The 25722-nt window shown below is 48.2% G+C and overlaps 1 protein-coding gene across 2 annotated transcripts in view; it reads left to right on the top strand.

Annotated features, from left to right (window-relative positions):
- Positions 1-25722, top strand: part of ZDHHC3 (zDHHC palmitoyltransferase 3) — a 53663-nt gene that overhangs the window by 10751 nt on the left and 17190 nt on the right. For both annotated transcript variants that reach the window (XM_082663428.1, XM_082663429.1), the window contains exons 2-5: positions 5066-5395; positions 16566-16690; positions 23551-23647; positions 24301-24382. In XM_082663428.1, coding sequence (XP_082519554.1) covers positions 5090-5395; positions 16566-16690; positions 23551-23647; positions 24301-24382 — 610 coding nt within the window. In that variant the 5' untranslated portion in view covers positions 5066-5089. The remainder of the gene's footprint in view (positions 1-5065; positions 5396-16565; positions 16691-23550; positions 23648-24300; positions 24383-25722) is intronic.

The raw sequence follows: 25722 nt of genomic DNA, 5'->3' as shown, positions 1-25722 counted from the left end.
TATTGTACTTAAGACAGGAAGAGCTATAATATCCCTTTTTTGTTGTTTTTTGTTTTACTTTTTAATATTTCCAATTTAACCATCCAAATTGTTAAAATGTGTTTCTGCTTAGGAATAAGCCACAGTTACCGGGGAAATTTGCTTGTGTGGAAGGGCCTATTCCTCAGGAAAACCACACATATGAAACACAACTCAAGTTTAGTCAACTCATTGCCGTATGTACAATCAAGAATGAGCAATTGTCAGAGGACAGATAGAATACAGTCAGCTACTGTGAAGATACACCATGAGCATAATGTGATCACTGGAAGTATATAAACAAGAGCATTGCTCTAAAATTTATTTTCAGTGATTATCCATTTCTGAAAACCACACAGTTTATGATAATTGAAGAACAATGGAGTACACACGTTGTGGTGAGATGACCCTCAGGCAGCAGATGACAGGAGGATACACTGCCACAGACGTGGGTTGGGGTGGGGTGAGTCGTCACTGACCATCTAGGTCACACTGAGCTGTTCTGCAGGGGAAGCAGGCAGACCTCGGAGGTGTTGCAGGTTCAGTTCCAGACCACCGCAATAAAGTGAAAATTGCAATAAAGCAAGTCACATGAATTTTTTTTTTTACAATAAAGCAAATCACATGCATATAAAAGTTATGTTTCTACTGTAGTCTACTGGGTGTGCAATAGCATTATGTCTAAAAAACAACATACCTTATTTGTTTGTTTGCTTTTGTTTTTTTGTCTGTGCCACATGGTTTTCGGGATCTTACTTCCCTGACCAGGGATCGAACCCGAGCCCATGGCAGTGAAAGCGCCAAGTCCTAACACCAGACTGCCAGGGAATTCCCATATACCTTATTTTAAAAATACTTTAATGCTCAAAAATGCTAACCATCATCTGAGCCTTCAGCAAAAGCTGCTGGAGAGTCTTGCCTTGATGGCTGCAGACTAGTCAGGGTGGTGCTGAAGGCTGAGGTGGCAAAATAAGACAGCAGTGAAATTTGTGGCATTGATTGACTCTTCCTTTCAAGAACAGTTTCTCCATAGCGTGCAATGCCGTTTGATAGTATTTTACATGTAGTAGACCGTCTTTCAGAATTGGACTCAATCTTCTCAAACCCTGCTGCTGCTTTATCAACTAAGTTTATGTACTATTCTAAGTCCTTTGTTGTCATTTCAACAATCTGCACAGCCTCTTCACCAGGAGTAGATTTTATCTCAAGAAACTACTTTCTTTGTTCATTCATAATAAGCAGCTCCTTATCCATTCAAGTTTTATCAGGAGGTTGCAGCAGGTCAGTCACATTTTCAGGCTCTACTTCTAATTCTACTTCTCTTGCTGTTTCCACCACATCTGCAGTGACTTCCTCGAGGCACTGAAGTCTTGAACCCCTCAAAGTCATACATGAGGGTTAGAATCACCTTCTTCCAAACTCCTGTTAATGTTGATATTTTGACCTCTTCCCACCAGTCACAAATGTTTTTTTTTTTTACATCTTTATTGGAGTATAATTGCTTTACAATGGTGTGTTAGTTTCTGCTTTATAACAAAGTGAATCAGAGAGTGGCATGGACAAATGTTCTTAATGGCATCTAGAATGGTGCATCCTTTGCAGAAGGTTTTCAATTGACTTTGCCCAGATCCATCAGAGAAATCACTGCTTATGGCAGCTGCAGTCTTATGAAATGTATTTCTTAAATAAGACTTGACAGTCAGAATGCCTTTTTGATCTGTGGGCTGTAGAATGAATGTTAGGTTGGCAGACATGAAAAAAACATTAATCTAGTTGTACATCTCCATCAGAGCTCTTGGGTGACCAGGTGCATTGTCAATGAGCAGTACTATTTTGAAAGGAATATTTTTTTTCTGAGCAGTAGGTCTCAACAATGGGCTTAAAATAGTAAACCATGTTATAAACAGATGTGCTGTCATCTAGACTTCGTTTCCATTTATAGAGCACAGGCAAGAGTAGATTGCGCATGATTCTTAAGGGCCTTAGGATTTTCAGAATGGTAAATGAGCATTGGCTTCAACTTCGAGTCACCAGCTGCATTAGAGAGTCCGCCTGTCCTTTGACGTTTTGAAGCCAGGTAGTGACTTCTCTCAAGCTATGGAAGTCCTAGATGGCATCTTCTTCCAATAGAAGGCTGTTTTGTCTACATTGGAAATTTGTTCTTTAGTGTAGCCACCTTCCATGAATTATCTTAGCTAGATCTTCTGGATAACTTGCTGGTGTAGCTTCCGTGTCAGCACTTGCTGCTTCACCTTGCACTTTCATGTTATGGAGATCGCTGCTCTCCTTAAACTTCATGAACCAAACTCTGCTAATAAGCTCAGACTTTTCTTCTGCAATTTCCTCACTTCTCAAAGCCTTCACAGAACTGAAGAGAGTTAGGGCCATGCTCTGAGTTAGGCTTTGGCTTAAGGGAATATTATGGCTGGTTTGATCTTCTGTCCAGACCGCGAAAACTTTCTCCACGTCAGCAATAAAGCTGTTTCGCTTCCTTATCATTCGTGTGTTCACTGGAGTAGCACTTTTAATTTCCTTCAAGAACTTTTCCTTTGCATTCACAACTTGGCTAACTATTTGGTGCAAGAAGCATAGCTTTTTGGACTGTCTCAGCTTTTGAAATGCCTTCCTCACTAAGCTTAATCAAATAGTAACGTCAAAGATGGCTGATTGCAGATCACATAACAGTATAATAACAATGAAAACGTTTGAAATATTGCGAGGATTACCAAAATGTGACAGAGACAAATGCTGTTGGAAAAATGGCACCAATAGACTTGCTCAGCACAGGGCTGCTGCAGACCTTCAATTTGTAAAAAAGTAGTATCTGCGAAGCGTAATAAAGTGAAGAGAAATAAAACGAGGTGTGCCTGTATTTATTTGGTGGGTGACAACTACCTAGAACCAGCAAACTTCTGTAAAGAGCCAGAGGAAATACTTTAGGCTAATGGGTCTTTCCATCACAACTATTCAACCCTGCAAAAAAGATATAGAGAATATAATATGTGTAATCGAATAGTATGGCTGTGGTCCAATAAAACTATTGGTTTAGAACTTAAATAGCAATCGTGGGGACATAGATGATATGCATACAAATCAGTATGGCAGCAGGAAAAAGAATGCTTGCATTTGGAGGTTGTCAAAATGTTGAGCTTCCATCAGCTTTTGAATCATAATGGGATTTCAGCTTTTCGTTCGTTTGGTTTTGTTTGTACAGAGTTTAGAATTTTAGAATTTGCTTGCCATAGGTCAGGTCCCAGATGTCCCCAGTTTTCAGTCTCCTGCTGTCCTTCTCTTTGGTGCTTCAGAAGGTATCCCTGCATCTTTTAATGCCTCTAGGTTGTCCCTGGCAACACTAATTGCCACTATCTTGTGAAGAGCACAAGGTTGCTCTATTGGAAAATTCTGGTTGAATGTGATAGTCACTCTGAGTATTTTTTGAGTCAGTGTTCCTTTGGACAAGCACACAGTACACATTTAACTGCCTTTCAGCCATTAATTCTCTGCCACCATGGGAGGGGAGGCCTTGGCCTTATTCTTTCATTATTAGTCAGTGCAAGTTTTGATTCCAGAATGTCTATCATTTGAGTAGTAGTTACTGATCTGCCCTCTCAGCTTTCTGGACACATCCTTACTTTTCATGACGCTACTGTAGTCACTTCAGATCCTCTTTCTTCGTTGGGGGTGAGGGCAGTGGAGGAAGGAGGAAAATTGGGCAAAGGGTAAGGATAACCCAGTACAACTATTGAAAGCTTGCCCTTCCCCTTCAGAGCTGCAGTCTTCAGAAAAGCACACAGCCAGTGCTGCTTTTGAGTGATTTCCTGTGCTGTGAAGTGATTTGAGTTCTCAAAAGACTGAGATGTTGCTTGCCTGCATCATAGACTGTGCTCCGGGTGGTTTTCCCATGGCCCCTACATCTGAGAGAGAACTGGAGCCATCGCGGTTTCTGAGAAACCTGGTTGGTGAAACGACAGGCCCCAGAGTTTAAGATAAAGAACTGCACCGGGGGAATCTAGACTGACATGTCTTGCAGCATGTGCCGTGGACAGAGACTTCAGTTATCGCGTCTTAGTGATTTCATTGCTCTCTCCAGAGACTCAGCTGCAGCTGTGAGGAAGAAAGGCCGCGTTGCTCAGCACTTGCTTCTGAAGTAACTGACGTCTTTCCTAGAGAGAAGACGTGCACACCGCCTGTGATGTGTGCAGGGTCTTGCGGTCGACAGCACGAGTAACAGGCACCTCCAACTCCCTCGACCCTCACACCAACTGTGAGGAGGGGGCTGGGGCTGGAATGTGGGTGTTTTCCTAGGTCAGGAGACCAGAACTCACGAAGCCCCACAAGCAGGTGGTGCGGAAACATCTCTGGACTCATTGTCCAACATTCCTACGCTTTGCCCTATCACCATGAGTAGAGCAGAACTCATTCCTGGAAAATAAACCATTTTGGCCATAGGGCTAAAAACCCTAGCTTGTTTCAAGAACATTCCCCATCCTAGTGAGTGTTTTGCCTTTATTATTGGCTAATGCAGTGCACTAAGTTAGAAGGTCTTCATGGTTGCAGCTTAACCCTAGTCCTAGGTTACCACTACTTTCCTCCTACTCAATCCAGCCTCAACACGAGTCTCTGGGTTTGTCCACAGTGTAGAGGCAGCAGTGTTACTGATGAAGAGAGTTTTCCCAGAGGGCCTGGTGCTCCCCCTCCCACCCCTTTGTCTTTTAGGTCAAAATTTGAACATATCTGTTAGTCCGCCTCCCAGCTGGTGTGCTGTGTGTGCTGCTGCTGCTCCGGCTGACCTGAGGCGAGGCATTTGCCCTTTGAAGGCTCCCCTTTCTTTATCTGTCACGTGAAGGCTTTGGGCAAGGTGGCCCTGTTTTAGCTTTCAGAAGTAGGGACAAGAACTCACATTGGAAATGAACAGAAGGTTTAGGCAGCTTTTCTGCAAGAAGTTTGCACATAGATACTCATGGCTCGCTTTGGAAAGGTAATTTTGTCAAGTCTCCTTGATGACAAGACCACACCAAATTTCTGGGTTCTTTCTTCTCTCTTCCAGATGCCAGTATGGACAGAATAGCTTATGATGCTTATCCCCGCCCACCACTTCCGAGACATTGAGCGGAAGCCAGAATACCTCCAGCCAGAGAAGTGCGTCCCACCTCCCCACCCCAGTCCTGTGGGAACCATGTGGTTTATCCGTGATGGCTGTGGCATCGCCTGTGCCGTTGTCACCTGGTTTCTGGTCCTCTATGCGGAGTTTGTGGTCCTCTTTGTCATGCTGATTCCATCCCGAGACTACGTGTACAGCATCATCAATGGAATTATGTTCAACCTGCTGGCCTTCTTGGCCCTGGCTTCCCACTGCCGGGCCATGTTGACGGACCCCGTGAGTATGTCTGGGCTTGTTTTGACCAGCCCACACTCTCCTCCTCTGGCCCTGGCATGGCCGCCGCCTGCATGTGCCCCCTGACCTTGGGAATGTGGAGAATAGGAGGGCCAGGGCTGGGGTGGGAAAGTGGACTCAGGCCCCACCGAGGGGACCCCATCTGTACCACAGCCTGTCTTGGTTGAATGATGCTTTCTGTATGTAGGTGTCTGCATTAATTGAGCCTACCATGGGAGGAGTTTGATCTCGAGGAGGCTTAGCCTCTAGTTAGAAAGGCACAGTGAGAAAACCACGAGGCTGGGGCCAGATGATCCGAGTGGAAGGCATGCTGGGGGTTGGATCAGGATGGGGCCTCCCAGTGAAGATAGGACTGGAGCCAGGTGAAGCTGAAATTAAAGCCCTATCCAGTTCCAGGAACCTGCACAACAGTGGCCTTTACCTTGTTTGGGCGAGGCTCATCTTTCCCTGAAAAGCTGGATAAGCCTGTTTCAGGCCCTAGCAAGTGCCTCTTGGTTGAGTATCTGTGGGTAAAGCTGTGGTTTTCTGCCCAATGACTTAGCTAAATATACCAAGCTGTGCAAGTGGCTGTTGAGTATTAAAGTCTCCGTTCCTGCTCATTATCTTGTATGGGAAAAGTGAGAGAGAGCGTTATTTGATAAAGACTTCCTATGGCTTAATTGTTTCAGTACGTGGGACAAGTGTGTTTAAATTAAGAAAGGGAAAGCACTGCAAGTGGCAGTGCACTGGCCACACAGATTTCGTTTCTGTGAGTCCTGGGGAAAGCACAGTAAAAATGCTGGGTCCTGAGCTAGTTCCCTTCTCAGAGGGCTCCATTTCCTGCTGGTTCAGGTGGTGGATTGTTAATCCATCCCTAGGGAAAGCCACTTTCCCGGCTCAATCACAAGCCAGTGACCGGCCCATATGGTGCCTCTTCTCATGCACGTGCCTGGAGAGATCGCACACACTGGCAGGCAGGGGCCTGCTGGCCCAGTGTTAGAGCTGCTCGTAGGATTGTTGAACAGCTGTCACCTGAAGGAAACGAAGTACATGTTTATAAGTGCCCTGAAACACAGGGCATAAACAGTTTTCCTCAGCAGCATCAATTTGATCATAATGGAAACAAATTAAGGGTTCATTCAGAAATTTTTATGGTGCCCTTGCTATTGGGGATACAAGAGTAAAAGACATTATTTGTCTCAGCTTATAATTTAGTGTCTGCTGAGCCCCAGGCACTCTTCCTTCTCTCAAGGTGCCCTCTGTCTAGAGGAGACAACAGGTGAGGTTAACCCTGTGTGATGAAGGCTGTGGCAGAAGGAAGCACAAGTTGCTGTGGAAGAACAAAAATTAACCAGTCTAGGCAGGGGTGGCTGCCTGGAGGAGGTGATGCCCAGGCCAGTTTTTGTCAGAACAATGTACATGGGCAGGGAAGGTGGAGGGTGATAGGGCAGGAAGACACTGACAGCATTCCAGGCAGAGGGAGCAGCATACACAGAGACACAGGAATGCAGGAGTGTGGTTGTTTGGAGTGGTAGGAACTTAGGAGAATGGGTTTGGTTTGGTGATGTGACCAGAGTGCCAAAGAAGTGGGGTAGGAGTTGGAAAATGGGGCCAGCGAGAGCCCCTGAGGATTTTAAAAGAGTGATGAGATCAGATTGTCATTTTACAAGGATCACCGTGGCAGCAGTGAGGAGGAGCCCCGGGGGCACTGAGGAGTGGGACAAAATGGATGCCATGTTTATTGAGTACCTACTATGTGAGAGGGTCCTTCTGAGCAATGGATACAGCTGTGAGCAAGACAGACCACAATCCCTGCCCTACTGCTGCCCACATCCTAGCGTAGGGCGTCAGGCAGTAAAGACGTGATGGAACAAGGTAATTTCAGAAGTCGAAAAGGGCTTTAAAGACAGCAAAACCGTGTGATCCAGGGGGCTGTGGTAGTGACTTTTCTGGGGCGAAGGAGGACTATTTATTTATTTACTTACTTACTTATTTTTTATTTTATTTTATTTTATTTTATTTTATTTTTCCAGAATCCTAATCACTAGGCCACCAGGGAACTCCTGAAAGCTCATAGTGGTTTGGTTTGGTTTTAATTAATTAATTTATTTATTTTTGGCTGCGTTGGGTCTTCATTGCTGCGTGCAGGCTTTCTCTAGTTGCGGCGAGCGGGGGCTACTCTTTGTTGCGGTGCGCCAGCTTCTCATTGCGGTGGCTTCTCTTGTTGCGGAGCATGGGCTCTAGGTGAGCAGGCGTCAGTAGTTGTGGCACATGGGCTTCAGCAGTTGTGGCTCGCGGGCTCTAGGTGCGTGGGCTTCAGTAGTCGTGGCGCACGGGCTTAGTTGCTCTGTGGCATGTGGAGTCTTCCCGAGCCAGGGCTCGAACCTGTGTCCCCTGCATTGGCAGGCGGATTCTTAACCACTGCACCACCAGGGAAGTCCCAGGAGGACTATTTAAATGAAGGTGATCTGAGAAGGACCCCTGAGGCGATGCCACTTGAGCTGAGGCCTAAATAACATGAAGGGGTAGGTCAGGCAGGTGAAGGTCAGAGGGCAGTGCCTTGCAGGCAGAGGAGAGGTACAAAGGCCCAGAGATAGGAGTGTGCTTGGCGTGTTTGAGAAACAGGACTCAGACCAGAGTGACCGGAGCATGGTGAGCGGAGGCGAGAGGGGCTGGAAGCGGTGGGGAGGGCTGCAGAAGCCAGGCCGGGCAGGACCTGTGGGCCTCGTGAGAACCTTGGTCTCTATTGTACAGTGAGAAGCCATCAGAGAGGCACGATGTGACCTGATTTTTGAGAAGACACTGCCTTGTGCTTGCGATAGGGTTCTGAGGTGGGGCAAGTAGAAGCAGGAAGATGAGAGTTATCGCAGTGGGCCACGCAAGACGTGGTGGCAGCTCAGACCAAGGTGGGAGCGGTGAGGCTGGGGGAGAGAAACTTTTGGATTTGGAATGTATTTTAAGCCCCTAATGCTCAGGCCTGGCTGCATATTAGAATCCCTTGAGGAGCTTTCGAAAAGTACTGATGCCTTGGGCCCCATCCCCAGAGATTCTACTCTAATTGATCTGGGATGGGGCCCTGGGATTGGGGTGCTTTAAAGCTCCCAGGTATCCCTCATATTCATCCAGGTCTGAGAACCGCCATTCAGAAGAGTGACAAAAGGGGAGAGGGATCAGAGAGTGTGCCTTCCAGAGTCTTGGCTGGAGTAGCTGGGAGATTTGCTGGTCCCCTTTATTGAATGGGAGAGTCTGGGGAGAACAGATTTTGGAGGAGAAATCAAGACTTCTATTCTGGCCAAACTGTGTCTCTGTTACGTGTAAGCAGGAGTGCTAGCTGGGCAGTGGACAGCCAGGTCTGGGGCTGGTGGGGAGTTGGGATCAGAGAGTAGAGTGTGGAGTTTACTGGTTTCTAGAAGGCATGTGAATCAGGGAACTGGATGTCGGGTGGGAGGGAGAAGAGGCTTCTGCCCTGGCCTTCCTGCTACCCTCACACACATGTGTTCTTTGACCTCCACGTTGTGCCCTCTCCAGGGTCTTCCTCAGTCTGGCCCCTTGCAGTCGGATGCAGGAGAGAGTGATTCTCACTGGGTGTTGCTCGGCTTCCAATCCCAAATGAGAGCCACAGACTATATCCCAAACACCATTCAGCTTCTCATAGGTGTGTTTTGCTGTTGGCCTGAAAGAAAATGGGGCAAAAAAATAAAGCGTCTGTCAAATATCTACCATTAGTAAGGGGAGCAACTCAAAGCATGCCCTGCAGACCTGCCCCATCTCCGGCTCTTCATGCTGCCACCTGCCTCTCCCCACTCCCAACATGTGACATCTTATGCAAAACCCAGTACACAAAACAGAGAGAGGTGGGGCTGCAGAGGAAGGAACCCCTGGGACACCCCGGGCTTCCAAGGGATGGAATTGGGGAGCCCAGATCTCACACTGAAAGCAAGTCAATTAGGGGTTCCTTATTAACACTGCAGGCAGAGTCTGTTTTTAAAAAGGCACCACTGCAGGATTCTAAGGAGTTCCCTAATAGGATTGTAATGTTTTGTATCTCAAGAATTCATGTTGTGTATAATTTTTCAGAAAAGTTTATATCCAGAGGTTATAAGCAATGTATAACAATGTATGCATTGTATATCATTTTAGTTTGTTAATATTACTAGTAAAACAAAAACAAAAAACAAACAAAAAACTCCTGCAGTCTCCCCCAGACAGTTACTGGTAGCCCTTTCAGCTTTGAAATTCTTATTCCAAATGTAACATCAGAAGAGTTGCAACCACTACAGCTTTCTGGACCATTTAGCAGTCATTTACTCCAACATAGTAGTAAGTGGGTCCACGAAGAGCTTGAGCAGAAAAGGGGAGAAAGAAATGACTTGGAGGTGGAACTCCCATTTGAGAAATGGGGTGAAAGGGATAGACAGGCCTGTAAGAAGAGGGAAGGGGGCAGGTGGACAGAGGGGCCGTACCTCACTTGGCAGGTGTGCTGGCCTGGAGGTGGCATGGTGTGGGCGGGCGCGTGAGTCAGACCGGTGTTTGATTTCAGGCTGCCCTCTCCTTGCCTGCTCTGAGGTTGTGTAATGTCTTCAAAGGAGCTTTGTGTGTTCCTGAAACACTTGAGACGGTGCGAGGTCGAGAGTGGCTCCGCTTGCCTGGAGGAGGCAGCCTCTTGAAGGCAACCTGGGCTCAGGGACTCTTTCTGACCTTGGTACCTGCTCTGTCTCCCCGCCCCATCCCAATTCACCACCTGACCTTTTCCAGTTATAAATACATTTTAACTCCTCATCCTAGGAACCCCCTCAGGAATCCTGAAGGATTCCATTTAAAATTTAGATCTGGGACAACACCTGTCTCCCAGAAGGTGCTTAAAGCTGAGAGCGTGTTTCTTTTTGTCCTGGCTGCTGAAAGCCCAAAGCCAAGCACTACACAATCACAGCAGTTGTGTCAACCCTATGATCAGCTTTTTTTTTTTTTTTTTGCCCCTGCTTTCTTTGGACCTAATCGTTTATTAACCTCATTGTAAATTATCTCAAATCTGAGATTTGAGAACAAGAGGAATGTAAATGAATTCAATTTAACCACGTTGTTAAGGGAAGGAAAATTCATCTGTATGCCTGCCAGTGTCCCTCCCTGCCTTTGAATCCCACCCTGTGAACACCTTGCTATAAACAGACCTCACATGACTATCTGAGACCACTGCAGGCCAGTGATTGGAGTTTCAGCTGCCCAAACCAGAATAACAGGACTCACTTCAACATGCAGTTGGTAATCCCTTCTGGAGTCTCTCTCTCGGTGACCTTATTGAGCACAACTGTGTACAGAATCAGTGAGTATTTACTCAGGCAAGTACGGTGGCAGAATGATGTCAGGTCCGTGGGAGCATAGGACAAATAGCACCGGGTCGTCCTGCAGTGTGCCGTGTAATGTACGTGGGTGCTGCGTGCAGCCAGAGAAGGGCCTCGCACACTTTGCCCAAAGGTGTTGACACATTCCCTGGATCAGGTCAGGGACTTGCCTCAGGGTTCATTTGAGGAGGGTGCTGCACTCTGCCTAGTGCCAGGCAGTTTCTCATACCTGCCACTGAGTAATCCATAAACACTGACCGGAAAATCTTTCTAGCTCCAGAGAGAAGAAGGTGACCAATTTGGGGGTTACCTACCTCCTACCTTTCTGTGGAGGAGACAGGTGGCCTTTTGACACAGGCCTGGGGCTGGTCACCTGTTCCTGGCAGAGCTATTAGAGGGAGAGTTTCTGACTAGACCAGCAGGTGTGCTCATGCCATGATCCCATGGCCCCTGAAACAGTTTAAGCAAGTTTTCATACTTGTTGCTTGAAATAAATGGCATCATTGGTGCTTCTTTGGAACCTGTCTCCACCCCTTTCCAAGTGTGTCCTTTTTACATCATCATATTATCCTGGATACTAATTGAAACAGGCCTTGTTATCTTGGGCCTATTTCAGTCTTAATGTTTGTGTAGTTATACAGTACTTCACAGAGAATGATATTATGGCATGAAGGCAATTAAAAAGAAAACCCTTTTCAATCACTTAATAGAATAGAAACATAAGTTGGGGGCTTCCCTCGTGGCGCAGTGGTTAAGAATCCGTCAATGCAGGGGACATGGGATTGATCCCTGGTTGGGGAAGATCCCACATGCCGTGGAGCAACTAAGCCTGTGTGCCACAACTATTGAGCCTGTGCTCTAGAGCCCGCAAGCCACAACTACTGAGCCCACCTGCCACAACTACTGAAGCCTGCGCACCTACTACTGAAGCCTGCTTCAGTAGGGCTCTAGAGTGCACCTAGAGCCCATGCTCCACAAGAGAAGCCACTGCAATGAGAAACCAGCGTACTGCAATGAAGAGTAGTCCCTGCTCGCGACAACTAGAGAAAGCCCGCATGCAGCAACAAAGACCCAACGCACCCAAAAAGATAAAAAAATTAAAAAATAATAAAATATGTAAGTTGTCTTCTGATAGAGGCATAGATTCTAGACTTGGGTCTGAATCCTGCCACCGCCACCTGTTAGTCATGTGATCTTGGGAAGTTGCTTAACTTCTCTGCTTTAGTTGCCTCATCTATAATATGAGGAATATCATAGTCTCTGCCTCATAGGTTTATTGTCAGAATTAATTGACAAAGTACAGTAAAGCCCTTGGAACTGTGCCTGGCATATAAGCAATCAATAAATGTCTGTTGTATCATCACTGTTATTCAGCTTGGATTTATTGAAGACTTGTTCCGTGCCGGGCCCTGGGCAATTCATTGGGCTACAAATTAAAGACATTGTCTCTGTCCACCAGGAATTTACAGTCATGTAGGAGAGATCAGCGTATACTTAAATGATAGGTGTTATAAGACAAATACAAGCTATGGTAGCACAAAGGCCAAGTGATGGGTTCTGTCTTGGGTGTAGCCTGGGGCCATTAGAAAGAAGGCAGAGGATGTGGTCCCTGAGTGGGTTTGTTGTAGGTGCAGGAGGCAAGGATGTGCATGACAGGCTAGAGGGGAGGTGCTAATATGGGTCCCTAAGGGCACAAGAGGAAGACTTGGAGAGCACAGAGCCTCTGGGAAACTCCAGGTAGTCCACAGGGTGGGACTGTCAGGGGAGGGAGGTGACACTGGAAGGATGGTTCAGGGCTGGATCTTGGTGGCCTTGCCTGAGCCCTGCCCAGGAGCTTGGACTCTGTACCATGTGAAGGCTCTAGGGAGCCAGGGAAGGCTTTTAGGCAAGGGGAATAACATGATCAAATGCACATTTTAGAAAGTTTACTCTGGAAAATAGTGGGGAGAAAGGATAGAGGTGAGGCTGCAGGATACAGGGAGAGACTGGAGGCAGGAAGACCTGGGGGACTCTAGTGTCTGGGGCACACGATGATGGGGTTCAACTAAGGCTGTGAGAGTGGCACGGAGGGGAGAACATTGGATTCAAGGCATCATTTGGGGCCATATTAAGTTGGTGGAGTGGGTGGGAGTGTGAGGCAGAGGGTTAGAAGAGCTGGAGATGACTACTGGGTTTCTACCCCAGGTGACCGGGTAAATGATGTCTCATGGGCCAGGAAGGGGAGAATAGGAAGTACAGTTTGTGGAGAAAGTAATGGGTTCAGTTCTGTGAAGTTGAATTTTGGGGGTTTGTTTTATTTTGTTTTAATGTCTTTTGAACAACCAGGTAGAAACATCTTCATCCCCAAAAGAGGTCTGAGCTGGAGCTGGTGATAGAGGAAGATTGTCTGGGGAATGCAGGATGAACAAGGAAGAGGGCTAGTGGTGCAGCCCCAAGGATCACCCATGTCCAGGATGGGCAGGAGAGTGAGAAAGGCATAGCCCTAGAGGCAGGTGGAGACCAAGAGGGCATGGAGCCGTCACAAGAGAGTGACAGGAGGAGGGACTGGTGGGCGTGAGGAGACCCAAGAAAGATGAGGGCTGGGAACTGACCTTTGGATTTGGCCACAGGGAGTTGCTTGTTGACCTAGTGGGAGCAGTTCTGTGGTATGGAGGCAACAGGTGCCAGAGAATTGGAACTAAAGAGTCAGTGAGGGCTTCCCTGGTGGCGCAGTGGTTGGGAGTCCGCCTGCTGATGCAGGGGACACGGGTTCGTGCCCCGGTCCGGGAGGATCCCACATGCCGCGGAGCGGCTGGGCCCGTGAGCCATGGCCGCTGAGCCTGCGTGTCTGGAGCCTGTGCTCCACAACGGGAGAGGCCACAACAGTGAGAGGCCCGTGTACCGCAAAAAAAAAAAAAAAAAAGAGTCAGTGAGAGGTGAGCAGAGACAGCAAATGTACACAACTTGGAGAAACTTAGCTGTGAAGGAAGGAGAGCATGGAGTCTGCTAAGAGCCTGAAGGGAAAGCTCTGAGGTAGAAATATGAGCCCCTGAGGGCCCCTCGTCCTCCACACAGTGGGTCCCCGTGAGTCCAGGGATCGGAGGAGCGAGAGGAGGAGTAAGGAGGGGGTTACCCTGGCAGCCTCCGTTTCCTCTGACATAGAAAAGGTGCTGGGCAGAGGTCGAGGAAGGTACTGGAAGTTTGGGCTAGCCACTGAGGGGAATGGTTGATGGAGCTATGTCACGCCTCCTGCCCCCAGATTCAAATGGATTCCACTGCGGGACCAAATATATGTTTTAGAAGCATATGAGCATTTTTATGGATGTATAGATTGTTTTAAGTGTTTTTAGCCTACAAGGAGAAAAGACTGGAAAACTATACTCCAGAATGTTAATAGTACTAATCTTTGGATGATCGAATCAGAGGGTGCATTCTTCCCTTTTAATTTTCTCTTCTCTATACATTTTTAAAAATCATGAACAAATATTACTTTGGAAATGAGGAAGAAATCAGTATGTTTTGTTCTCCCGGGGTGCAGTAATGTGGAAGCTTCAAGCCATCCCTGTGAGATATAGGAACAGGGGTAGGGGTGGAGGTAGTGGGTGTTTCTTAGTGCACACGTGACAGCAGTGGCAAAAATGTCTCAGCAGGCCTTCCAACTCCCAGCCGTCTATCAAGAGTTATACAGAACAAAATCCCTTACCATGAACTAGTAAGTTCTGAAATCTGTGGAGATGAGCCCAGAAGAGCCTATTCTTTTAAAGAAAGAAAGAAAGAGAGAGAAAGGGAGGGAGGAAGTGAGGGAGGGAGGAGGACTCAGTCTCAGGGGCTGGCCCAGTGGGTCTCTAGCTCTGCGAGATGGGCTCACTGGGCAGGTGGGGTCTTGCCTGGATGGGAATGAGCCTTCCAGGAGATTTGTGCAAATGGAGTCACATGGAGGAGGGACTTTTAGAAGGGTTGCGCTGTTGAATGTCTCTGACTGTGGTCTGGAATAACAGGCAGTAATGAGGAGACCAAATGAGAGCTCTGATTGCCGTTGGTTCTGTAAAGCTCTTGTAGCCCTTTATGGGGAGGGTCTCCTGAGATTTACAGCAAATTGTGGTGGTGGTGACCTTAAAAACTGGACCTGAAAAAAACCAAAAACGACCTTCATTTAGGAAAACAGCCCTATTGCTTCATCACCTTGGGGAAACGCTGTTCCTTAGTGCATTTCTCTTGTACACATGACAATAGTGACTTCCAGATGCGGTCTGTTGGCTTCAGGATCCACAAAAGGTCACACAGTTACCCAAACTCAATTACTTTTTTACATTAAAGAGAATTTAAAGTATGACCCTCTGGGCTTTTCTGCAACCTCCCCCTCTGCCTGGGCCAGCGCCCTTCCCAAGCCCCTTTTAAAAATCCACTCATCTAGGCGATCTGGGCCCTCTCTTACCTTTGTGAAGACTTCCAGACCCTGACCCTTCACTGGCCTTAAGGGGGGACCCTCAGATGTCTCAAGGTGAGATAAGTCACAGCACTTCGGTTACAAAATTCAGGAAAGTTGGTCATACTCCTACTTTGCATAGCTCCTTCCTGAGTATATTTTTTTGCTTGTTTTTTTAAATGCGTTTTTTCCTTTTTGCAAAAGTCACATGTTCATATTAGAACATTTAAGAAATATAGTTAATAAATTAAAAATTACCTGTGATTTTACTACATGAGATAACCGTTAATACTTTGGCATGTACGTGTGTGTGTGTGTGTGTGTGTGTGTGTGTGTGTGTGTGTAATCTTTATCAAAATGGGTTTGTAGTCTACATACTGTTTGGGAATCTACTTTTCCCTTTAACAGTCTATCATAGACGTTTCCCATGTCAATAGCTGTGTACTTTTATGGCTGTTTGATGTCAAGAACTATAGCATAAATGGCATTGTATGTACCAGGTAGTCCTTGCCTACCAAAGTTTGTTTGCTTTTAAAAGGTCTTTGATAGGTTCTTCTGGCATCTGACTGTATTTTGCAGGTTGTATTTTTTTTCCACTTCTCTTTTGAACTTTCAGGAAAAATTTTAATGAAATACATAAGACAGTTGAAAGGGTGTAAAGGATAATATGACGACCACTCACGTGTTCGCCTCCCAGCTTTGTAAATTAAAAAAAAAAGTTACAAAGACAGGTTAGCCTCTTTATATGCCCCACCCCCACTTCATTCCACTCCCAGCCTCCTCACCACCACAGAGGTGATCATTATCCTGAGTCACATCTGGTTTTCAGCATCTTGGTGTGGAGAGCACTTGAATATCTTAGGGCAGTGGCTTACAGTTGCTTGTGGATTCATAAGAACTAAGCACAGATTACCAATCCATAACAATAGTACTGATAAAAAATAAAATAAAATAAAACTTGATTCCAGTTTAAACAGAACCCAATAACATTCAGAGCTGTGAATTATGACCTGGGAAAACTGGACTATTAGATGTGCTGCTCACCAATGAAAATTCACAAAGACCGAAACTGTCCCTGGGAAATCTAATGTAAATCAAAATTGTAGTTGATGAGTCAAATCCTCCCTGTAATATTTACATAGGAAAGGATGCATTCAATGAAAACCGTGTTAGTAAAATGAAAATAGAAGATCATCGGGAACAACGTAACTGTCCAGTGTAGAAAATCATTCACTGTTCCTTGGGGAAATTCTTTGTCAATAACTTATTATTGGTATTGGCGTAACTCTGAACAGAACCCACATGTCGTTGGGATGAAAATATCCTGTCCCCGTATGTGGAATTGCTGCTTTCAAATGACCATCGCCTCTGTGGAATGTCAGAACTGAGGGAACCCCTAGCCTGACCCTGACACCTCTCTTTCTTACAGGGGGCGGTGCCCAAAGGAAATGCCACTAAAGAATTCATCGAGAGTTTACAGCTGAAGCCTGGGCAGGTGGTGTACAAGTGTCCCAAATGCTGCAGCATCAAGCCTGACCGAGCCCACCACTGCAGGTACACTGCCCCCGCCTGGGCTCCCCTCCTCACCCCCTGCGCCCCCACCCTCGCCCTCCCTCCATGGGTGCCATCAGCAACAGGACTTCTGAACGTGCCCTGCTCTGGGCACGGAGTGACCACATTGACTCTCCATCCCCACCTGCACAGGAGGGCAAGGGTGGGAAAGGGTGTTTGGTTCGGACTCAGGACACTAGGCTTCGCCGCATTTAGAGCCAGGGGGCCCTGCCCAGGCCCTTGCTTGTCTCCACCCTTGTCTCCAAATCTGTGAAATGGAGGGGAGTCCTGCTCTTCCTGCCGCACAGCTTTATTACTTTATTAAGGGCACGTGAGACAAAGCTTTAGGAAATCATTCTGTGAATGTCTAGCCCCTGACACATTTAAGGGGCAGGTGCAATTTCACTTAAATTTTATAGGGAAATGAGGGGGTTGTCCTTGAAAGAAAAGAAAGACTTTTCTTTAAAACAAAACTTCTAGAGGTCTGACAGTTGTAGAGTTCAGCCAAAAAAGCCATTTCCCTGTTTTATCTGTGATGGTTTTTCCCTTTTGGTTTTCAGATTTCTTTGTTGTTTTGAGTCTTCTTGACAAAAGAAAACCTCCAGCTAAATATTGCATTTTATCATGACGAGAACTTTAAATGCTAAATTACAGAAATCACGAACCTGTCACTTAGTCCCTTTTTCACACTAGCGTGTGTTCGGGGTGGAGAGGGGCTGTGCAGGAATGAACTGGCTCCTGATGTCAGGAGGTATCGTCGTCCTGAGGCTGTGGAAGCATCTGGGTTTTGTGCGAGGTCCGAGCGGCTGAAAGGTGGCTTTTCTGTGCGGGCCGCACTGCCCACCTTTTGGAGGAGGGCAGTCGGTCTGAACATCCAGATGCCATGGTCAGCTCCCAATACCTGCTGTGTCTCAGGCACCTCAGCCCACCCCGTCTCATCGTCATCCCCATGCTCACCCCCAGAGATAGCTCTGCCATAGGCATGACCCTCCCTAGATGAGGAATTAAGGCTCAAGGCGGTTAAGTGGCTGCTCCAGGGTCACACAGCCGGTGACTACGAGAGACAGGATTGGTTCCTGGTGTGTCTGGCTCCGAGTCTGGGGCTCTTTCCACTAGAACTCTAGTTTGGCATGACTTGTGTAACTTGCTATAACCATATGCATATTTTTCTGTATCTTTTTCTGTCTGTCTGAGAGAGCGATCTGGAGACCTCCCCAGCTAGTTGCCACTTCTCAAGGGTGAGGGCCAAGGAGCTTGGGCAGGGACCATGGGAACTGCCATCTCCTGTGGGGTTTTCTGTGTCTGGGTCATCTTGTTTCTGAAATCTGTATTAGAAACTAATTCAATGCTTTCTTCTTGTGCCTGAGATGGAGGCATCAGTCTAGCCTTTTCCTACCACCCCGAGGCTCGGGAACCCAGCTCTTCTCATCCCCTGGGTGATGTGATTCCTCCGGGCACATTCCTCCAGTGTGGTGGAGCGGGCTCCTGCCTTGAAGTTGGAGAGGTCAGCATTGGAAAGGCAGCGCTGTCCCTGCCACACTGGGGACTGGGCCAGGCACCACATCTCTCAGAGCCTCAGCTTTCTCCTTTGTAAAATGAGTTGTTCCTCCTTAGCTTGTGAGGATTAAGTATGAATATCTATCTGTTAATGGAGGAATGTGTGAGCGTTGGGGATGTGCTGGGTTTACATAGGCTGGACCAGAAACAGGGAAGTGTGAACTTTATAGAAAGAACTTGGGTGACCACAGTGGTTCTTTTCTCTTTCGTCCCTGAGCCCTTGGCAGCCTCCACCGCCTGGCATTTTCCTCACCGCCTCCTCCTCACCTCTCTCCCCAGGATGATCCAAGGGAGGTATTCTTGAGTGCTAATAAACAAATCAGCTTGAGCAAAACAAGAGCTGCTGATTCAGATGAACCTGAGTGAGGATGCCTGTGCATCGCCTGTTCCTGTGTCAGGAAATATATGCTGACACCTGCTCCTTTGTGGTGGCTTGTGGTGGCCCAGGCCATCTGGGGACCCATGGTTTTGGATAAGCAGAATCCCCAGCACACCAAACAGAGCTGGGTTTGTGACTGGGTGAGCCAAGGGGCCTGCTGCCCTGCTAGAGAAAGTTGGTGTCAGTCTTCCTGCTCAGGTGAAGGGGCATGTGTCTGTGCCCAGCTCTTTGCTTCCTCTCCTCCCAGTAGTGTCATGGAATTTAAAACTCTTTTCCCTGAGCTCTGATGGGTACCACAAATATTCCCTGATCTTGCACCTGTAGGTGTTCCTTCCAGCCTGGTGATACGTGGCTGGGTCTTCCTTCCAAGCAGGCTCCTTTCATCCTGGCGTTGAGGATCATGGAAGCCTGTGGAAATCCTTGGGGTGGGTGGGTCATGCTAACGGGGACAGCCAAGGTGTTAGGCTTATGTGTTAGGTTCTTCTTGCACAGGCGGTGGAGACCTCTGACCTTGGCAAAGCCTCACACCCCTCCCCCCCTCCCAACAAACACACACACACTGAGATGAGACAGTTGGGGACTGCTTAGGGCCCCTGCCAGCTTGTTTATCAGTTACTGATAAATTTATATTGCACTAGCATTGGTTTTAAAGCATTTTACACACATCATCTCTAACCCTGAGAGAGCAGGGCTAGTTCTACAGAGGGTGGTTTGGAGAAGCTAAGTTTCTTTGCCCAGAGCCCAAAGTGGTGATCTGAGAGATGTGTTCTTTCCACTGGCCTTACCCTGTTTGGGTACTGCCTTACCCCACATTGTCTGAGCTGGGGTCAGGATGTTATAGATGCCTTTTTTGCTTATAATTTTAATCATAGTGAATGAGGTGTGAGATGAAAACCTATATGGGGAGCATGGTCCCCTTGGTACCTCCTTGCTATGATTTTTTCTCTTCATCTATTGTGGCATCCCAGCCTGAGGTGGTGGAGCCCAGTTCCCCATCTATAGTGTCAGAGCCTTCACTCCTCCAACCCTTGCTAAGCGGGGCCCCAGGCTTGGCTGTGGACTGTAGTGGTGGATGGGACATGGCCCTGACCCAGGGGCCTCCTGCCCAGATAGGGCAGATGCACTTGTCTGCCGTGATACAGTTTGGTGGGTGCCGCTGTAGGGAGAGTCACAGGGCCATCACTTAGGGTGGGCAAGAGGACCTCAGCCTGCTCCTTGGGGGCTGAGTGCCAAGGAAGGGCTCTTGTACCTCCCTGGAGAGGGAGCATGAGCCCCAGGGAACCTGAATACACACGATCCGGTGAGCTTGTTGGGCTCTTCCAAGCTTGCGAAGGAAGTGCTCTGGGGACTGAAAATGGTAGGGAACCTGGAGGAAAAGGAGAGAAGCATCCTCCCTCTTGTAAAACCAGGATTTAAAAAGGCGGGGGCCGGGGGGGAGACTTCCTTGGTGGTGCAGTGTTTAAGAATCCTCCTGCCAATGCAGGGGACATGGGTTCAAGCCCTGGTCCGGGAAGATTCCACATGCTGCGGAGCAGCTAAGCCCATGCGCCACAACTGCTGACCCTGTGCTCTAGAGCCCGCGAGCCACAACTACTGAGCCTGTGTGCCACAACTACTGAAGCCTGCATGCTCTAGGGCTCACGTGCCGCAACTACTGAAGCCCACGTGCCACAACTACTGAAGCCCACGCACCTAGAGTCTGTGATCCGCAACAAGAGAAGCCACCGCAATGAGAAGCCCGCACGCCGCAGCAAAGAATAGCCCCTACTTGCCGCAACTAGAGAAAGCCCGCGCACAGCCAAAAATAAATTAAAAAAACAAACCAACAAAAAAAAACGGGAGGGGCCTGGGAAACCCTGAAGGTAGGAACACCCCAAATACCTCCATTGAGGACATTTGGTCTTTTTAGCAGCTGCCATTGAATGCTTAGGACATGTCTGTGTCCACAGCGTCTCGCACAGGAGACACTGGAGTTGGTACAAGAGAGGAGTGCAGGCGGGAGCCCCAGGGAAGGTGGATTTCGCCAGGAGGCAAGAGTGGAGAAAGGGCCCTCTGGGAGCCTTCCCTGGTTGCTGTGCTTGAGCTGCCCTGCTGTGTCTGGAGAGGGGACACCAGTGAGCCCACTGTGCTGTGGGGACTGGGAAGAAGACTGACTCTGAGGTGCTTGATTCCCAGTGGGGTGTCAGGGGTTGTGGAAGGCTCACATTTTTTCGTCCTCCCCCTGAGGGCTGGTGCCTGAGATGAAATAGCCAGGCAGGTGTGGGCAGTCACCCCCTGGGCCTGGAGCACCCTTCACTTGGCCCACTGAGGGACCAGGCCTTGCCCTTGGTGCTCTCCAGGCCCCAGCCCCAGAGCCATTCAGGCTGGGTGTTTTGTGAGCCGTGGGTCAGTTAGCCTCTAAACAGCGCCTCCAGCCACATACATGGATGGACCTCCACCACCCACGTGCACTACCACCTGCCCCAGGAGCCCGCTTCTGAACAACTCTGTAAGCCGGAGGGAGAGGCGCCATCTTGGCATTTCCTGTCTTTGCAAATAGGAAACTCAGAGACCAACACTCTGGACAACTTTTGCAGCTCTCAGTGGGCTGTACTCCTGCCTACTTCTAGAAGGATGAGTAGTGTTCTAATTTGGCTGCCCAGTGAAACTTAGCCCATTGTGAAACCCAGCTTCCCAGGGTTCACACCTGGCCTCTTCAGAGAGGCTGGGAGGGGAGAGCAAAGGACAGATTTGCTTAATCTCTTAGACAGCTTTCAGAGGACGTCAGGCCATTTGGCACCTCTCTGCTGCTGAGCAAACACTGCCTCAGAGCACCCACCTGAAACCCCTTTTACAAAGAAGTACAAGTGGAAGAAAAACTGCTCAAGAGTCCAGAGCAGGGAGGTGGTTACCCTCAGGAGCTCCCCAGATAGGGAGGGGATTAAGAAACCCCAGAGCTGAGGAAGGACATACAAGACATGGGCTACGGGGGTGGTTCCATGGTGGGAATGTGTTGGCTGAGGCCCAGAATGCAGGGAGCTTTACTGCCTACTTGTCTGTACTTTCAAGATTGTACACTGGGAACAAGTGTTACCTGTTCTTTCATTCATTCATTCAAATCGGTAACATACAGAGAGAGAGAGAGAGAGAGATTGATTGATCAAGTAATGGAGTTGCTGGTACCTGGCTTTCTCTTTATTGCCCTCCATGCCCCTTTCATGCGTCCTTTTCTTACCCCGCCTTTCTGGCTCCCAAGGAGATTTCTGGAGCTGGTTCAGCATCTCTGAAATGTGCCCATTCCCCATATGCCTGTGTTATCATGACCCCTTGAAGCTGTGGGATGAACAAGGGTGGAGACCAGAATGACCCCACCACTCGTCTGAGCCAGCATCTGTTCTCACTTTCTCTTATAACGGTACTCACGTCCTGTGGGGGGCAGGGGGGGACCCAGGTCTGCCTTGCCACCAGAGCTCATGCCATGCTTAGAAAAGCCCACGCCTCCCCCTTGGGGTGCAGGTGAGCCCTCCTTCAGAGTGGTCTGTGCTTCCCGGTCTGCGGTCTGGGAACAGCTCGCCTCCATGCCCAGAACAGCTCCTTCTGCGCCATCCCTGCCCTCTCTGTGGGTCAGCCAGAGCTCAGCGAGCACCGTGTGTGAGCACGAGGCAGCCTTCTCTTCAGCAGGCCCCTGAGCCAACCCTTCCCCCAGGGTCCACCCACCATAGTCCACCTTAGTAAGAACCTGAGATAAAGTTGGTTATGGAAACTACTAGAAAGAAAAGCTGGTGTAAACTAAGGGACTGTCAAAAATATATATAGTTCTATTATTTCCAAGCTTGTATTTATAGTATTTCAAACTGTTTTGAACAAATACTGCCCCCAAGATAAATGTTAGGGAGCCTATTTTAATGAATTGAGAATGAAACAATTTTTTTTTTTTTTTTTTTTTTGGCGGTACGCGGGCCTCTCACTGTTGTGGCCTCTCCCGTTGCAGAGCACAGGCTCAGCGGCCATGGCTCACAGGCCCAGCCACTCCGCGGCATGTGGGATCTTCCCGGACCGGGGCACAAACCCGTGTCCCCTGCATCGGCAGGTGGACTCTCAACCACTGCACCACCAGGGAAGCCCCAAGAAACAATTTTTAATGAGCCCATCTATTGGCAAATTGGTCTTCCTGAACTTGAGCTTTGGGAGTAGTTGCTTTTGAGGTCCCATTAGCCTTATGCTCTTGTTTCAGATTCTTACTTGTATGGTCCAAAAAGGGGTGGGGAAGGTATTTGCTATCAAATAACAAAGCTTCAAACAGTCTCAGTCCAAAAATTATCCCAGTAACAAGTTAGTAACTTGCAAATTAGTGGGATTTCTGATCAACACTTAAGCTCAAATGACTTTTCTGCTGTTTTGGGCTAAGTGGATATTATCTTAGAGCTGCAAGGTCCTTAGAGGGGGACTTCCTGCCGCCATGTGACGCACTGCTCGTGACCCCACTCTGAACTCTTCTAGCGCTCTCTCTCATCAGCCGCACCCTGGGAGGTTCCCTGGTCAGGTTTTTGGTCTTTGGGGGGAAATTAGGAGCAGCTGTATCCCATCTCGTCCTGTCAAGTTTTTGAAAGTGCTGCTTCTTTCTGTCCTCTCAGTAAACCACATTTTCAGCCCACTGTTACCTCAGAAGAGCAGTCTCTTTCTCAGCCATGTCGTTCCAGCCTGTTTTTATGTGAAACAAGATAAGGGGCCTTGGAGGTGGATAACTGTCCCCTTGTTTGGAATGATTGTGACCCTGGAGGTCCTGGCCCTGCCTTCCAAGCCCCTTGCAACACACATGCAGCAAAACATTGGGTGGCGCCCTAGAGGCCACTTGCCAGGAGTGGTGCAGGAGCATGGGTTTTGAGTCCCCTCGACCCTCCCGCCTCCGTGAGGACCCCCCTAAAGATCTGCCTTGCGGCTCTTTCAGTGTTTGTAAGCGGTGCATTCGGAAGATGGACCACCACTGTCCCTGGGTCAATAACTGTGTTGGCGAGAACAACCAGAAGTACTTCGTCCTGTTTACAGTAAGTCAGCTTCCGAATTCTGCCCCACCCTCTGTGAAGCAATGGAGAGCTCTGTTCCTTCGAATTGTCAGCACTCACAGTGTTCTTTGCTGCTGTTCAGAATAGTGCCTGGCCACGCAGACCTCCGCCTTTCTGCCAGAGCTCTCCTTGGTTCAACAAGTGCCCGTTCCTGTGCCCTTCACTTGAGCATCTAGAAAATTGACTCAAGTTGATTAGCTATAAGCAAGGGCCGTGTTCTGGGCCTCTATGCCTGGTGTCCGACCTAAGTAGCTAAAGAAGGCGGCAACCCTCCCTCAGCTGCAGGTAGGCGGAATGTGAGGGCTGGAGGGGCCAATGGCAGTCAGCGCCCTGACCTTTCAAGTGAGGAGCAGCAGCCGGCCTGGAGCCCCCAGGGCAGCCCAGGTCACACCTGGTGACACGTGCTTGTTTCTGTTCTTGTCCCACACGCTACCAGTGAATGGCCGCTCACCTCAGACCCAGGGCTGGGGGCGGGGGACCAGTGGAGAAATCACCAGGTGCCTCTCTTGCCCCCCTCCTGCTCAGCCCTCAGCCTAAGTGTTCCTGAATGGGAGGTTCCGAGCACCCCGTCCCGGGAGCCTTCACGGCCAGAAGGTTCTCACAACAATGGCGTCTGCACTGCTTTCCTGTTTCAGATGTACATAGCTCTCATTTCCTTGCACGCCCTCATCATGGTGGGATTCCACTTCCTGCATTGCTTTGAAGAAGACTGGACAAGTGAGTATGTGCCAGGGCTTCCCTCCTTGCTGCAGGGGGGCGCATGACCCAAGCAGGGTGGGCTCTTTGTTTCCGTCTTGGTGCCAGGGGCCAACCTCATTTTATTAGATCTCCTGCAAGCCCATGGACCTATCAGGGAAGAAACAGCAGAGGCCCAAATATCTCTTCATGAAAAAAAGCAGCCCCTTAAAGTCAGTTCTACAGGTAATGTAGTGAGTTGGACAGACCCTCTAGCCTGAATGAGCCCAGGGAAAATGCAGGCCCCCAGCAGGGCGGTGCATTCCCTGGAGTGGAGCTGTGCCTGCAGAGAGAGCTTTTGCTTCCATGTCTTTAAGTGAGGAGCTTTAATTGAAGGTCATTTTATTCCAACCTTGCAGAAATCCATTTTTAACTTTCTGGCTAGGACATGGACGGTTTTCGTTAATCTTTTGTGTGTGTGTGTGTGTGTGTGTGTGTGTGTGTGTGTGTGTGATGGTTGTTTTTTTTAACTGCTTAATCACCAATTTACGTTAAGATTGTAGACAAATTCTTCCTGCTTTTGAAGTATCTCATTTAAATGTGCAAATGCGGGCTTCCCTGGTGGCGCAGTGGTTGAGAGTCCGCCTGCTGATGCAGGGGACGCGGGTTCGTGCCCCGGTCTGGGCCCGTGAGCCATGGCTGCTGAGCCTGCGCATCTGGAGCCTGTGCTCCGCAACGGGAGAGGCCACAACAGTGAGAGGCCCGCGTACCGCAAAAAAAAAAAAAAAAAAATGCAAATGCTGAGGAAGGAACTCCAACCACAAGATTGCATAAATCCTGAGGGAAAAATATAGATGCTGAAAAAATAAATAAAATTTAAACTTTTTTAAAGAAGAATAAAAATAAGTTATAAGAAAACAATTTTTAGTACAGTAGTCCCACCTTATCTGTAGGGGATATGTTCCAAGACCCCCAGTGGAATGCCTGAAACCTCAGATAGTACAGAATCCTATATATACCATGTTTTTTCCTATACATACATACCTATGATGAAGTTTAATTTATAAATTAGGCACAGTAAGAAAGTATCTGAATTGCCAGCATCACTGCTCTTGCATTTTGGGGCCATTATTAAGTAGAATAAGGGTTACTTGAACACAAGCACTGTGATACCACAGTAGTTGATTTGGTAACCGAGGTAGTAGGTAGCACATGCAGCATGGATATGCTGGACAAAGCGATGGTTCACGTCCCAGGTGGACAGAGCAAGATGGCGTGAGATTTCATCGCGCTACTCAGAACAGTTTGTACTTTAAAACCTATGGATTGTTTATTTCTGGAATTTTCCGTTTAATATTTTTGCACTGAGGTTGACTACAGGT

This window comes from Grampus griseus, assembly GCF_964374135.1.
Source record: "Grampus griseus genome assembly, chromosome: 10".
Classification (NCBI taxonomy): Eukaryota; Metazoa; Chordata; class Mammalia; order Artiodactyla; family Delphinidae; genus Grampus; species Grampus griseus.
This window is presented reverse-complemented; position numbering and strand designations above follow the sequence as displayed.